The sequence below is a fragment of the Micropterus salmoides genome, unplaced genomic scaffold, assembly GCF_014851395.1.
Source record: "Micropterus salmoides isolate LMB-PRFRI ecotype aquatic unplaced genomic scaffold, ASM1485139v1 Ms_hic_scaffold_410, whole genome shotgun sequence".
Lineage (NCBI taxonomy): Eukaryota > Metazoa > Chordata > Actinopteri > Centrarchiformes > Centrarchidae > Micropterus > Micropterus salmoides.
In genome coordinates, this window is record NW_024043485.1 from 12,072 (window position 1) to 28,181 (window position 16,110).

The 16,110-nt window shown below is 37.0% G+C and overlaps 1 protein-coding gene and 1 pseudogene across 1 annotated transcript; both read right to left on the reverse strand.

Annotated features, from left to right (window-relative positions):
- Positions 1-2,284: 2,284 nt before the first annotated feature.
- LOC119887266 lies at positions 2,285-3,257 on the reverse strand (annotated as a pseudogene).
- An 8,021-nt stretch (positions 3,258-11,278) lies between these two features.
- Positions 11,279-12,260, reverse strand: LOC119887267 (olfactory receptor 2AT4-like). Its single transcript, XM_038698140.1, is given in 2 exon segments — positions 11,279-12,111; positions 12,114-12,260. Coding segments are annotated over 2 exon segments (972 nt in total). The 5' UTR covers positions 12,253-12,260.
- Positions 12,261-16,110: the final 3,850 nt, after the last annotated feature.

Sequence of the window (16,110 nt, forward strand, 5' to 3'; positions counted from 1 at the left end):
TACACACACTATAAACAAAAACAAAATAGATAGATAAGCAAGAGAGGGTTCATTTCAGGCAAATAAGTTGGCTTTCTAAAAAGTTAAATAATAATTTGGCTTTCTAAAAAGCTGAAGCATTATATTGGGGTTTTCTGTCCATATTCTACAGTAAATGAGCATTACTAATGTAATAGATAGTAACATTTTATCACTTTTTCATTTTAATAAAGACAAACTAAATATTAATAGGATTTAACAACTGTGGCTCCCATGAGGATTTAATAGTCTGCCAATGGTGAAGGTACAATGTGTAATTCCTGGCCACATGCTCCAAACAAATATGTGGCAACATCTCACCTTGTTCAAGAATTGCATGATTTACTAATGGCAACAATGACGTTACAGCTTGCTTAGCTCAGTTTTAGCAAGACCATAGTAGGAGGAAAACAGCATCATCAAAAACATACTTTTAATCCATATGAAATGTTTTTTGGTACGGTTTGTGTTGTCTTTAGTTGCACTGCACAAGTATCTAACATTAGATGTTACCAGTCTAAAAGAGAGATTTTGCATTAAACCACATTTCTTTACTCGCTGAGAACCATCTTCAGCGATGGAAAGCAACACCAATATTTTATTGTGTTTTGCTTCTTTTTAAAGCACTTTTTTTCTTTGCTACAAAATGTGGTTTCTTGCCAGGAGCAGGTGGTTGGGATGGTGATACAGGTCCCTTGCCATGAGCTTCAGCCATCTTTGTGTTTCTGTGACACTAATCGGGGCTATACATCCCTGGCTGTATATCTTCAAAGCCCTCAGGGCAGCTTTACTTTTACTCATTCCATATTTATATTTCAACATTTATTTATGTTGACTGTATGTTTGTCTACGTGTAGCACCTTATCACCACAGCAAATTCCTCGTATGTGTAAAACACTACCTGGCAATAAAGTTCCTTCTGATTCTGATTGTGATTCTAAGGGTAGATTGGAAGCTGCAGATCAGTGCACACATTTATTTAGCAGAACAGCAAAGTGTGGTCACAAAACAGTTAAGCAGAAGAATGCAATTTCAATTACTCTAGAATGGAAGTGTTCTATTTGGACAAAAATTTACATTTGATATACAGAGACGTGATAAGAACTGAATGTACATACTGTAATCTTATACTGTATGCATTACTTTGAAACTTGCAGCTTCATCTAAATATCTAATATTTCTATGGTTCTGAAGCAATAGGTTTTGTATCGTTCCTGTGTATATGGTGTTCTCAAAACAACTACAAATATGGAAATATAGGGAAAATTATAAAAAAAAAAAGAAGAAGATAGAAGATAGAAGCATATAAATATATAAATAAATCTCCCAAGACTGACAGCAACAACCTGAACATATTTTACATTTTCACCATGTGCCAGGTTTGTAATTGAAATGTGGTCACCGTAGCATTGCAAATGATGTTAGAATTATAGTAATAAATTTCTCAATACATAACAACCCACAAGAAATAGAAATAATGTGGTTTGTAATTTGAACAGAATATTTTAAAGGAAGACAATCTACAATAAAATGATCAAGAGCCATAATCAACAGAGAATAGCTCCCAAGGATTGAACAAAATGCAGTACGAAGCAGGGAAAAATATATTATCTTGTCATCCCATCAATATCTGTATAGTTTTTGGTAATGTCACCATGTAAAGTGTGTATAAAATAGACATAGTTACAAGATGACCTTATGACTTTCCTGTGGTGGCAATACACTTACACCTATTCTCTCACCTGTGCGTTCTCTCCATTGATTCTGTGCAGTCAAACACACATTAGTCTTACCAGTTTTGGACACTTTTCCACCAGGTTTTCCTATACAGCTGGCTTCTAAACATATCTGTATTAAACAGAATTGGTTAACTTTCCCACATTATGTTAGCAAGTTAAAACAAATTGTTTAACCAGAACCTCCCAGACACACACAATAAATTGCTAAATTATCATCATCAGCAAAGTGCTTACTTAAAATAACATTAGCATGCTAATAGTGTTTTACCTTAGCTGACTGGTGTCATGGCATCACCACCTGAAAATATTGTTTTCTCTTCTATATTTTCCTTTATTTTCGTCAGTGTCTGCACACATTAAGAATAAAGAATGACTTGGTCTAAATTCAAATATCATGGTTACAATTGTGACAGCTTTAGCATTTCAATTTGTCCCAAGTCAATATTTTTTATGAAGCTTTCTAGTCCTCACAAAAAGAGATGTCTAATTAGAAGAAAGGAAACAGTGAATACCCAGTGTATTGGTAATCAGTTACTAATAGCCAAAACTTGTGATTTTTGTGGAATGGTCTTTCTGTTGAATTGCTTCCACAAGCTTTCTCTCATGTCTTTAGCTCTTAAGCAGTATATAAGTGGATTAATCATGGGGGGGCAAAGGCTATACAGCATGATAATTACTATTCGCACATCAGCACTAAATGTAATGCCAACATTGCTGGCTAAATATACAAAACATCTGGGTAAATAATAAAGGGAGATTATAATCAGTTGAGTACTACAAGTGGACAGAGATTTTAGGCGACCTTGTACATTTGCTATCTTAAGTACTGTTATAATTATAGAGCCATATGAGAATATTATAAATGCCAGAGGTCCCAGTAGTACAACCATTGCAAACACTAAAGCAGGAAAACCATAAAGGGCTCTGTCGGTGCATGCCAGCATTGTTATACCAATATGATCACAGTAGCACTGGTTGATGATGTTTGAGGCACAGTAAGGAAGAGGGTATGCCCTAATAACCATCATTAAAGGGCAGGGCTTGGCAATAATCCATGCACTTATACTGAGAATGTGGATGGTGGAGTTTTTAAGAACAAGAGGATATCTCAGAGGATGGCAGATAGCCAAATATCTATCTAAAGCCATTAAAAAAGAATTAAGGAATTCACTGATCCAAGATAGTGAACAAAGTACATTTGGATAAAGCAAGCTGTGAATGAAATGGTGCCTGACTGAAACCAATACTTACTGATGATCTTAGGTAAGGTGGTTGTGCTAAAGAGAATATCACATGCACTCAGATTCAAAATTATATATACATTGGTTTATGAAGGCTGCGGTCGGTTGCAAATAAAAAAAGAACTGTAGCATTGCCTGTCAAAGTTAAGAAATAAACTAAGAACAATACAACTGAGGCAAAGCCTTGGTACTCCGGATGAAGTCCAGGGAATCCAGTGAGGATAAATTCAGTCACAGTGCTATGATTTCCCTGTGGCATGATGTAGTAGGAATGTCCTAAACACCTTTAAAAGGAAATACAACACATTAGATAAGACAATTTAACACCATCCAAACATTCAAACAATAACAATACTTTATATAGTATAGTAATACATAATCCTGTATCATTTATCTGATATACAATTCATTGTCTTTGCACTGTAAACCATTTTCTGCTGTTGCATTCAAATAAAATGAATAACTGAAAGTATGAGTAATTTTCATTATAAGGCTTCAGTTGTCTATATCAGTTTCTAGGACTCCATCTTTTACACTTACCTTTCTGAAACAGTATGGCAGCATACTCTGCCAGAGATTTACCTGCTGATTAACCTCTTATAAAGACAGTATGCCTTGTGATGAATGAATGGTGTCCACCCTTTTCGATTCTCTGTGGATCACAAACAGACTGTCAACTAATTTGTCTAAGCCACACTAAAAACAGCTGCTGGTAGTCAAGTTAAATAATAAAGTACACTGAAGCCATTAATAAGCTCTGTCCTATCCCTGCAGGAAGAACTTTTATATGTATAATGTGCACATTCAAAGTCCTTTTCCTTTTGACATGTACAGTTATTTGTTCTCACAGATAAACCTTGGCAAATACAGTGATGAGCAAACTAGCAGATTACTACCAAATAAAAAATCCTAACGTCATTACTCAATCTGTTCCTACAGCATCTTCTTGTCCAGAGTTCTAGTGACAAACAACTCTGGTGGTCATCTAGAATTCATAGAACCATAGTTACATTTCTAACTCTTGTTCTATTTCATTCTCCCTGACCGTGAGGATCACTTCCTTTATTCATAGAACCACATTCCATGGCTGCAACAGTTTACACAATGAATATACATTGAAACATGGATAACATTTAAAACGTATCTCACAAAAAAAGTGAAATATTGGATCCAACTTACTTGCAATGAGACACAAATCCAAATATCTCGGTCAAGGTAGCTTTACTGTGCAGTTTCTTTAGCTCAAGTTCCCTCTGTGATTGGTACTGTGCATGTGCAACTCTCAACAGACATGTTGAGAGTAAAGTTTTATAGCCTGTGATTGTGAAATATAAAGTGGCTCAATTCATTTTATATTTCCAAGAAGATGTGGCTGAATATATTTCATATGAAATATCCAGACTGAGCCACAGTCATCCGATAAGCAAAATGTTTCACATCCCTCATTTAATCTCTGCACATGTTACTTTAATATTTTATCAAACTGGGCTTCAGATTGTACACTGCATTCAAACTGCACGAATTCAGTGATGATTCAGTGTTATTCTTTATGCACATGTCACATTAAATTTTTGCTCTTCATATACTGTACTTAATTTCTTTGTCAATAGTACAGTCCATTCGGGCTGCAACTAATGACTATTTTTGTAGTCAACTAATCTGTTAATTATTTATTCGATTAGTCGACTAGTCACAATTATCTTTGTCTCCTCCTAACCCTAACCCTAAGTAAACCATTTAACTAATTAAATATCTTTCAAGTGAATTACTGATGTCCAACACACAGCTTAACTAGCTAATGTTACCATTAAGTGAACAAGGTTTACTATTCAGAATGAACACCAGTATCAACATCAGGGGGAAACCAGGGAAGAAGACAAGACAGCATAGGCTACTGCTATAATTCACTGATTTATACAAACGTTTAATTTTTTAACAAAGATTTTTGCTTTGGAACTATATAGAATAAAAGCAAGTACGAAAACCACAACTGTATACTAACAAAGTAATGTCTATTTAGAACAATAAAGAAACAGTCCCCTTTCATACTACTTCTGTAGTTTATTTTTCAAAAGTGCTTATAGGTTTTAGGCAATAACTCAGTGGAGAATGTTCTGTAGGCTACATCACAAGCCTGATGTTCCTATAGCCTACTTTAAACCATTACTTATTACAAATAACTTTTTAAAGCTGGGTCTCCGACACTGCCAGCGTTGTGTTGTACAGATTTGTGCTGCGGTGTTTATGAGAGCGAGAGCGAGAGCAAGAGGATGTACTACACAAATGCGCTATGACGATGATCTGCAATCAAATAAGATTTTAAATAAGCCTGGTAAAATAAAAAAAAACAAAAATCAGTATGTGGTGGTCAGCGCTGATATTGTGGCAGGCCGCCACAAATAAATGAACGTATAGGAAACACTGCCTTAACACTGTTGTTGCTGCTGCAGTGGTCTGTGTAACTGGGACCAGGACGCTCTGTGGGCGTGACTGGCACCGCTAACCTCGCGGGCGCTTGTGGAGCTTCTTAACCCCGAAAACGTTTGAGCACATTTTCGATTCACCATCAACTTTGGTTAAACTGCCAATATTCAAATTCTACACAGTTAATTTCTCGCCTCAAACCTGCTCAAAAGTGTATTTAGTGATGAAATAGCGTACAAAACTTGTAAAAACAAAAGCTGTGCTGTTTGTCTCTTTCTCCGCTTCTTTCCGCTTCTGCTTGAATGCTTGTTCTTCGTGAGCAGAGTTTTAAGCGTACTTTGAAATTTCGCAAAAAAAGAAAATAAAAATCAGCTGGTTTGAGTGAATAAACAATGCTACGGCGAGCGTCGTTACATCAGTAGTTGACGTTACACATGGCTGTAATAAACAAGACGTATGGGTTCCAAATCAGAAACAAAACGCATGAACCTGATGCCATTGATCTTAGAAAAAAGGAGAGAGGTCCTCAGAAATGTGTTTCGAGCAGCCAAACTGCTACCAGCCATGTCTCCGCACGTAATGGGAATATCCGGTGTTATAAATTTTGCATGCCTCCCGAGAATTGCATGCACCTCCAAATAGACAGCACAAACAACTGATCAGACATACAAGACAGACAGACAAGTTCGCTACGTATTATTAACTTATTCGGAAAAAGTCTTTCCATCTCCCATTTAACGCATTAACTCTTTTTTCGACAAAAGCAAAACCACCTCAAGCGAGTGTAAAAACTATTTAGCAAAATTAAGGATTTTTTTTTTGCAGCCCTACACTCCATATTCCTTTCTAGAGTAAATATTTTATTCCCATGTTATTTAAGTTCTTTTCAAAACTATTAGTATTACAATTACATTCTGTAAATAGATTTTAAAATGTCAATTTAGTTTTAAAAGGACTTAGTTGATTTCATTATTATTATTACATTACTTGTGTCTATTTTTGTTCTTGTTTTGCATTTCCTGCATTTTTTCAACAGAGTGGTAGGCCTAATATTTGAAGGTGGATTTGGGTTAATGTTTCCACTCAAAAAGATTCTGCTTTGAAATGCTGACATTTGAACCTTGACCTCAGTGCATGTTTAAATGCCATAGGTGAGGGTAGGAACGAAAATTGACCAGTAGCTCGATAAGCTTTGCCTTCTGCTTCAGCTCTCTTTTCGTCACAACAGTGTGGTATAGTGAGTGCAATACCGCCCACGCTGCTCCAATTCTGTGGCCAATCTCCCACTTCTTTGTCCCCTCACTTGCAAACAAGATCCCGAGATACTTGAATTCCCTTACTTGGGGTAAGGACTCATTCCCTACCTGGAGTGAGCACTCCATTCCAGCTGATTTATAGGTGCTTATCTTTATCCCGGCCACTTCACACTCAGCTGAAAACTAATCCAGTTAGTCTCACATACTGCCGAGAATCCATCCTCAGCCCTCGCTTTCTATGTGTAGACTGGATGCCTCCCCCCCCCCCCCCCCCCACAGCTCTGTTTCTACCATAGAGGGAATGTTAGTGGGATCAAAGTGTTCCTTCCACCAACCTCAGAGGTCAACAGCGTCCCATCCTTATGTCATCGCATGGTCACAGATGACTCGATACTGTTGGTATAATGACTCAATGAGACGAGTGGAGATGGAGACATCCAGTGCTCTGTCAGTAAGAATTAAATAGAACCAGGCCACCTGGTCGTCACGCTAGCAGATAAACAAAGAAGATGTGGGGATTTGGGAAGAATTTTTTCATATCTGTTTTAATACCTCTGTGTGGAATTACATGATTAAGTGAATAATGCTAATTCATTATAAATCCCACAGGAGTAAACAACAAAACCCAAATGTTTACCTAAATTGATACTGAGGAAGGAGTGTTAATATCCCTGGTGTATATTGGTTGTCTCTCAGCACATGTGCAGCATAGAAAGTATCCATTCTGTTTCCTCTTCTGTTAAATATTTACTTCATAATCTAGGTATTTCTATGGGCCAGGGTTTGAGTCATTTTTTGGTTCACTCCTGTTTTTAGTAGCTGTGGAACTTAGCTAAACTCAGGCTCATTGTGTCCCTGGCTGATATAAAGGCCTCAGTCTAAGTTAAATGAAACATGATTCTTATTTTCAGGTGATTATACACCTACTTATAAATATTATTTTCAATTTATGTCATATTCTGCCAATCTATCGCCCTAAGTCTGACACACTGGACACACTTCCTATGTCTTATTTGCTTTTTGTTTACATTTTTATTTTCATAATGTTTCAAACTTCAATTTTTGAATTGTATTTTTCATTACTACTCAATGAATGGAAACATTATTTTATAGAATAATTTAGAAAATGATAATACGCCTTGAATCCATCCCATTTCCACACAAAAGTATTAAAGCACCTCCATCCTTTCTCCTCCCCCCTGACTCAGTTTCACACATCCCTCCTACCCAAACACGTTTTCTTTTTCTTCTTTTTTTTGTTTTTTTTGTTTCTTCCTTCACCTTCTGTCACTTTTGTTTGAAAGCAGGAACCACCGGGGGCCCTATCCAAAGCAGAGCAAATGAATAGATGGTTCCCCCACTCAGAGTTGAGACTATGAGTGGGGGAACCAAGTGGGTCCCTCCTGGTGCTTGCCATTCTTCCATTCTCTTCCATCCATCCACCGACAACCCTGATTCCTCCTTTCCACCCTACATCCCTCACCTTTCATTTCCTTACCCTTATCTCTTCATCTCCCTACCCTCACCCCTCAATCCCTCAACCATTATCCCCGCATCCTCTACCCTCATCCCTCTACCCTAACCCCTTCATCCTTTACTCATCTTCCTTATACCCACTTCCTTCAACCCCTCACTCTTCTTCCTCAACCCCACATCCCTCAACCCCTCACTTTACTATCTCATCCCCACTTCCCTCGGCCACTCCCTCTTCTCCCTCATCTCTCATCCCTCCATGTGGACCCTTACTCTGTTCCACCTTCATCTCAGCTCGCCTTCATCCTTAATATACAATAAAATATTCCAAATCCATATCTTTTTGGTGTGATCTTAGTGGATGAGATTAATAGATGTAGCCCTGTGTCCTCCATTTTCAATGTGGATGTCTCTCAGGAAGTTTGTGTCTCCATAAAAAAATATGTATTGGTGGGCAGTGGCCAGTGAGGCTTAGGCCTCATTTCTTCCTGGCATTTCACAGCATTCATTTTGCCTTTCCCAAATCTATGGAATTTAACTAAGCTGTCAGTTTATTATCAATAACATAAAGAAAGAATAAGATTTGATGTTCTCAAAATAGTTTGAGAGTTTGTTAGATATGTAAAACATAGTGTTTGGAATATGTAAAGAATTCTGGGCAAAACAAAATTGCATAAGACTGTTTTGAGATGAGGATTCACCAAGGTATAAAGACACAAGCAGATAGACCTACATTCTCACATAAACACTTTAATCACACACCTGAGACCATTATTGACATGAGGCACTAATTAGCTTCCTCTTGGAACTCATTTATGTTGTTGCTTCTGAGTATCATCCAACTAAAACAAACACGTCACTCCACCTACAAGACGAAACTATTTTAATGTAAATTGTTGCACTGATAACAGCACAATAAGAAAATTTTAATCAGCAATTAAGCTACCTGTTGCATCAATATTCACAATAAAACAGTTTTTCACACAATGCTTTGAAAATAATGATTTCTATTTGAGGATCCTACTACCGCAACAACGTTTCACTACATAGTGTTGTAAATGTTCATTACAATAACTTTATCCTGTGATTACAATCATGTACAGTCCATATTTTCTTCTTGAAAGAAAGAAAACTGAACAAAATTAACATTCCCCCCTCAAAAATCTAAATAGAAGCTACCTCATAGACATTTGATAAGAAGTATTTATTTGTGGAGTAAGACACTAAAGACAATAATTTTGTTAATAATATGCGTATTAACATCTATATCTATATAACAAGTTTTGTTATAAAACAAACAGATTGGTTTGAAATATACCTTCATTCTCTATAATCAATTTTGAGCTCCCTTTGTACTCTGAAAGTAAAATATTTGACACACTCCAATTCACAACAACAACATGGGTTGGTCATGTAGGCCAACACACTTTGCTTTCTCATCCCCACTGGTGCTACAGGATGACTGGTGCTACAGCAAACATTCAAAATGTTTAACACGTGCTGCATGAATGGTTATTATTATTGACAAGTCAGCACTAAGCATTAACAAATTAGCCTACCACCTTACCACCATGTAGACAATGTTGTCTTGAACAAGGATTTAATGAATGAGAACAACGTACCATAATGACACAGTGCAGTGACCGTTCACAGGGGCCAATGTGACGCCTCCTTGTGCTTTTTAGATGTTCAAAATGTGCGTCTCACATTGGTTTTACCTAACAATAACACTGAAACCATGGTTCGAATTACAGGGTGGTGGGGGGGGGGGGGGGGTCTAACCCCCCTAATTAAGGCTTGGACCCCCCAAAAGAGGCAAAAACAACAGTTCAGGGGGGAAAGGAGATATATGCTTAAAAAAAAGAGTAAGTTGAAACTTTACACTTGATGAGAATGACAAGAATTAGGAATTAGAGATAATAATGCAGACTGTATTTTATGATCATGTCTTTGCTTCTGGTTCAACATTGTGTGGGTCTGTTTTGAGCGGTCATGATGGTCTGCTGTTGTGTGTCTGACTTGCTGGCACTTTTGCTCTAGAATACTTGGTGACCCCTGACTACAAAAGTTGTCTTGTGGTATGGGTCACCCATGAGCTTGTGTAATGAATTTGATTTATCATCATCTACAGACTACAGACATTAGATAAATAAGCAATGATATTGTAAGCTTTGTAAGATTTTAGTTCACTGAAGTACGCGCCTGCGCTGTACTGGGTTTCCTTTTTTGACCTGGAAAAAAGTTGCTGCTTTCTTTCTAGTTGAATTGAGAGCTTTTACTTTGAAAAGTTCTGAAGGACAATTAAAAGAGACAGTGGTTTACTTGACACACCTCTTTAAAAAAGCCATCATGTGAAATTGGATTCCCCTGAATGAGAAGCGCAGGACTTTCCTCTGCCTGGAGATGCTGGGGAAATGAAAATGAGAGCCTGCTTTATTGTGACAATGCAAAACAGTCTCATATTCATATTTAATTTGTTGAAGAGGGGATAAAAACATATATATTCACTCAAGGGGGGACCAAATACACAACCTTCCAACTGAAAGGCTTGTGCACTACTGTCTGAGCTAACAAGACAGCTAACCAGTCACTCTTGCTAATAGCTGAAACTTGTGATTTTTGTGCAATGGCCATTCTGTTGAATTGCTTCCACAAGCTTTCTCACATTATGTTAGCAAGATAAAACAAATTGTTTAACCAGAACCTCCCAGACACACACAAAAGATTAAATAAGTTGGATCCGGGATGATAGTATATTGTATTAATATTATGATAATATATATATTTTGTTCATACATTGGCAAAGTGCTTACTTAAAATAACATTAGCATGCTAATAGTGTTTTACCTTAGGTGACTGGTGTCATGGCATCACCACCTGATACCTAATCCTACATATTACTATTACTATTGTTTTCTCTTCTATATTTTCCTTTATTTTCGTCAGTGTCTGCACACATTAAGAATAAAGAATGACTTGGTCTAAATTCAAATATCATGGTTACAATTGTGACAGCTTTGGCATTTCAATTTGTCCCAAGTCAATATTTGTTATGAAGCTTTCTAGTCCTCACAAACAGAGATGGCTAATTAGAAGAAAGGAAAAATAGTGAATATTGTATTGGTAATCAGTTACTAATAGCCGAAACTTGTGATTTTTGTGGAATGGTCTTTCTGTTGAATTGCTTCCACAAGCTTTCTCTCATGTCTTTAGCTCTTAAGCAGTATATAAGTGGATTAATCATGGGGGGGCAAAGGCTATACAGCATGATAATTACTATTCGCACATCAGCACTAAATGTAATGCCAACATTGCTGGCTAAATATACAAAACATCTGGGTAAATAATAAAGGGAGATTATAATCAGTTGAGTACTACATGTGGACAGAGATTTTAGGCGACCTTGTACATTTGCTATCTTAAGTACTGTTATAATTATAGAGCCATATGAGAATATTATAAATGCCAGAGGTCCCAGCAGCGCAACCATTGCCAATACTAAAGCAGGAAACCCAAAAGAGGCCCTGTCAGTGCATGCCAGCATTGTTATACCAATATGATCACAGTAGCACTGGTTGATGATGTTTGAGGCACAATAAGAAAGAGGGTATGCCCTAATAACCAGCATTAAAGGGCCGGCCTTGGCAACAACCCATGCGCTAATACTGAGAATTTGGATGGTGGAGGTTTTAAGAACAAGAGGATATCTCAGAGGATGGCAGATAGCCAAATACCTATCTAAAGCCATTAAAAAAAGAATTAAGGAATTCACTGCTCCAAGATAGTGAACAAAGTACATTTGGACAAAGCAAGCTGTGAATGAAATGGTGCCTGACTGAAACCAATACTTACTGATGATCTTAGGTAAGGTGGTTGTGCTAAAGAGAATATCGCATACACTCAGATTTAAAATTATATAATACATTGGTTTATGAAGGCTGCGGTCGGTTGCAAATAAAAAAGAACTGTAGCATTGCCTGTCAAAGTTAAGAAATAAACTAAGAACAATACAAATGAGGTAAAGCCTTGGTACTCCGGATGAAGTCCAGGGAATCCAGTGAGGATAAATTCAGTCACAGTGCTATGATTTCCCTGTGGCATGATGTAGTAGGAATGTCTTAAACACCTTTAAAACGAAATACAACACATTAGATAAGACAATTTAACACCATCCAAACATTCAAACAATAGCAATACTTTATATAGTATAGTAATACATAATAATTTATCTGATATACAATTCATAATCTTTGCACTGTAAACCATTTTGTAGTAATTACTAGTATGAGTAATTTTCATTATAAGGCTTCAGTTGTCTATATCAGTTTACCATCTTTTACACTTACCTTTCTGAAACAGTATGGCAGCATACTCTGCCAGAGATTTACCTGCTGATTAACCTCTTATAAAGACAGTATGCCTTGTGATGAATGAATGGTGTCCACCCTTTTCGATTCTCTGTGGATCACAAACAGACTGTCAACTAATCTGTCTAAGCCACACTAAAAACAGCTGCTGGTAGTCAAGTTAAATAATAAAGTACACTGAAGCCATTAATAAGCTCTGTCCTATCCCTGCAGGAAGAACTTTTATATGTATAATGTGCACATTCAAAGTCCTTTTCCTTTTCACATGTACAGTTATTTGTTCTCACAGATAAACCTTGGCAAATACAGTGATGAGCAAACTAGCAGATTACTACCAAAACATATGCACGCAAACACATTCAGATAAAATGAGATTTACAAATGTAACTATGGTTCCATGAATTCTGGATGACCGCTGGAAAGAGGTGTTCCACACCCCAGTATAAAATCCTAACGTCATTACTCAATCTGTTCCTACAGCATCTTCTTGTCCAGAGTTCTAGTGACAAACAACTCTGGTGGTCATCTAGAATTCATAGAACCATAGTTACATTTCTAACTCTTGTTCTATTTCATTCTCCCTGACCGTGAGGATCACTTCCTTTATTCATAGAACCACATTCCATGGCTGCAACAGTTTACACAATGAATATACATTGAAACATGGATAACATTTAAAACGTATCTCACAAAAAAAGTGAAATATTGGATCCAACTTACTTGCAATGAGACACAAATCCAAATATCTCGGTCAAGGTAGCTTTACTGTGCAGTTTCTTTAGCTCAAGTTCCCTCTGTGATTGGTACTGTGCATGTGCAACTCTCAACAGACATGTTGAGAGTAAAGTTTTATAGCCTGTGATTGTGAAATATAAAGTGACTCAATTCATTTTATATTTCCAAGAATATGTGGCTGAATATATTTCATATGAAATATCCAGACTGAGCCACAGTCATCCGATAAGCAAAATGTTTCACATCCCTCATTTAATTGAAAACTGACCCCTTTTTAAAAGAAAAAACGCCTAAAATTACTCCTCAACCATTTGGCCTAGATGCATAATTCTAGTCTCCTTTGAAAAGTCAGAAGCTAAGGAATGTGAATCCATTGTGTATTAATATATTTATTTTACTTTTACAGACTACATGGAGATGCAATAAAGAAAAAATCTGATATTTTTATCCTCGCCTGGTAAAAAAAGCTATATTTTAATGGAATAAACCATCAAAACCATCCTGAGGAAGCTTTTAATGCAACTGAATATCTTCTAATACACCTAGAATGCAATTGTAACTGTAAATCTGATGAAAATAAACAAAATTTCAACAACAGCGAATTTCCATATTTTGGCAATATTCATTGTTAAAATGCTGACTTTTATTGATAGATATCTTTAAAACACTTTTTCAGTCCATACAACCTATTTCCAAATGACAAAATACTGAAATATTGATAAAACAGGAGTATTCATCAACATTCCTGTCACCAAAAGCACTCCCATGCTTTACAGGCCTGTAGATTGAGAACGGAACATCCTACAGTGATGGGGGGGGGGGGGGGGTATCAATCAATCCGGCTTGAGCAGACCTTTCATTTGAGACCCTGCATGTCTATATATCGCCAACGGATCGGCCACAAAATGGCAAAAAACACCGTATGTTCTCAAGGGGCATGTTTCCTCTCAGGCAGCTTGCAGGTATTGTGCAATACTCGGAGGAACAACATCAGCGGGTTTCGAAGTTAAAACGGCAGAAAAAAAAATTTCAATCAGTATCATCGCCCAAAGCACCACCGGGGGCGTCTGTTTTCCATCTTTGCACATGTTACTTTAATATTTTATCAAACTGGGCTTCAGATTGTACACTGCATTCAAACTGCACGATTCAGTGATGATTCAGTGTTATTCTCATGCACATGTAACATTAAATTTTTGCTCTTCATATACTGTACCTAATTTCTTTGTCAATAGTACAGTCCATTCGGGCTGCAACTAATGACTATTTTTGTAGTCAACTAATCTGTTAATTATTTATTCGATTAGTCGACTAGTCACAATTATTTTTGTCTCCCCCTAACCCTAACCCTAAGTAAACCATTTAACTAATTAAATATCTTTCAAGTGAATTACTGATGTCCAACACACAGCTTAACTAGCTAATGTTGCAATGTTGTAAAGAATTGCAGTAATCCAGCCTAGAAGTAACAAATGCATGGACTAGTTTTTCTGCATCATTTTTAGACAGGATGTTCCTGATTTTCGCAATATTACGTAGGTGAAAAAAGGCGGTCCTTGAAATTTGCTTAATGTGAGACTTAAACGACATGTCCTGATCAAAGATAACTCCAAGATTTCTTACAGTGGTGCTGGAGGCCAGGGCGATCCCATCAAGGGAAACTATATCTTTAGATAATGTGTGACGGAGGCTTAGGCCCCAGAACAATAACTTCAGTTTTATCTGAGTTTAACATTAGAAAATTACAGGTCATCCAGGTTTTAACATCCTGAAGGCACATTTGAAGTTTAGCTAACTGATGAGTTTCATCTGGTTTGATCGATAGATATAACTGAGTATCATCTGCATAACAATGAAAGCTTATGGAATATTTCCTGATAATATTGCCTAAAGGAAGCATATATAAAGTGAAGAGGATTGGTCCGAGGACAGATCCTTGAGGAACTCCATGACTAACTTTGGCATGCATGGAGGACTCATCGATAACATGTACAAACTGAAATCGATCTGATAAATAGGACTTAAACCAGCTTAGAGCGCTTCCTTTAATGCCAATGAAATGTTCCAGTCTCTGCAATAAAACCAGTACAGAGACAAGTCCTTTGTCTGATGCAATAAGGAGGTCGTCAGTAATTTTCACCAGTGCTGTCTCTGTGCTATGATGAGCTCTAAATCCTGACTGAAAATCCTCAAATAAACTATTGCTGTGTAGAAAGTCACACAGCTGTTTAGCAACTGCTTTCTCCAGGATCTTAGAGAGAAATGGAAGGTTAGATATAGGTCTATAGTTGGCTAAAACATCCGGATCAAGTTTGGGCTTTTTCAGAAGAGGTTTAATTACAGCTACTTTAAAGTACTGTGGTACATAGCCTGTTGATAGAGATAGATTGATCATATCTAGTATAGAAGTGCTGACTAAGGGTAAAACATCTTTAAGCAACCTAGTCGGGATGGGGTCTAAGAGGCAGGTTGATGGTTTAGATGAAGAAATTATTGAAGTTAGTTGGTAAAGATTGAGGGAAGCAAAACAGTCTAAACATATATCTGGTTCTACAGCTGTTTCTAAGGTTCCTGAGTTAAGAGATAAGTTGGTGACAGTTGAGGGCAGGTCTTGGTGAATTTTGTCTCTAATAGCTAGAATTTATCTTTAAAGAAAATCATGAAGTCGTAACTACTGAGCTATGGGAATACTTGGCTCAATAGAGCTGTGACTCTCTGTCAGCCTGGCTACAGTGCTGAAAAGAAACCTGGGGTTGTTCCTATTTTCCTCTATTAATGACGAGTTTCCGCGATGACGAGTTTCCGCGATATTTGCTTTAATTTGCGAGTTTCAGTATTATACCATGGAGCTAACCAT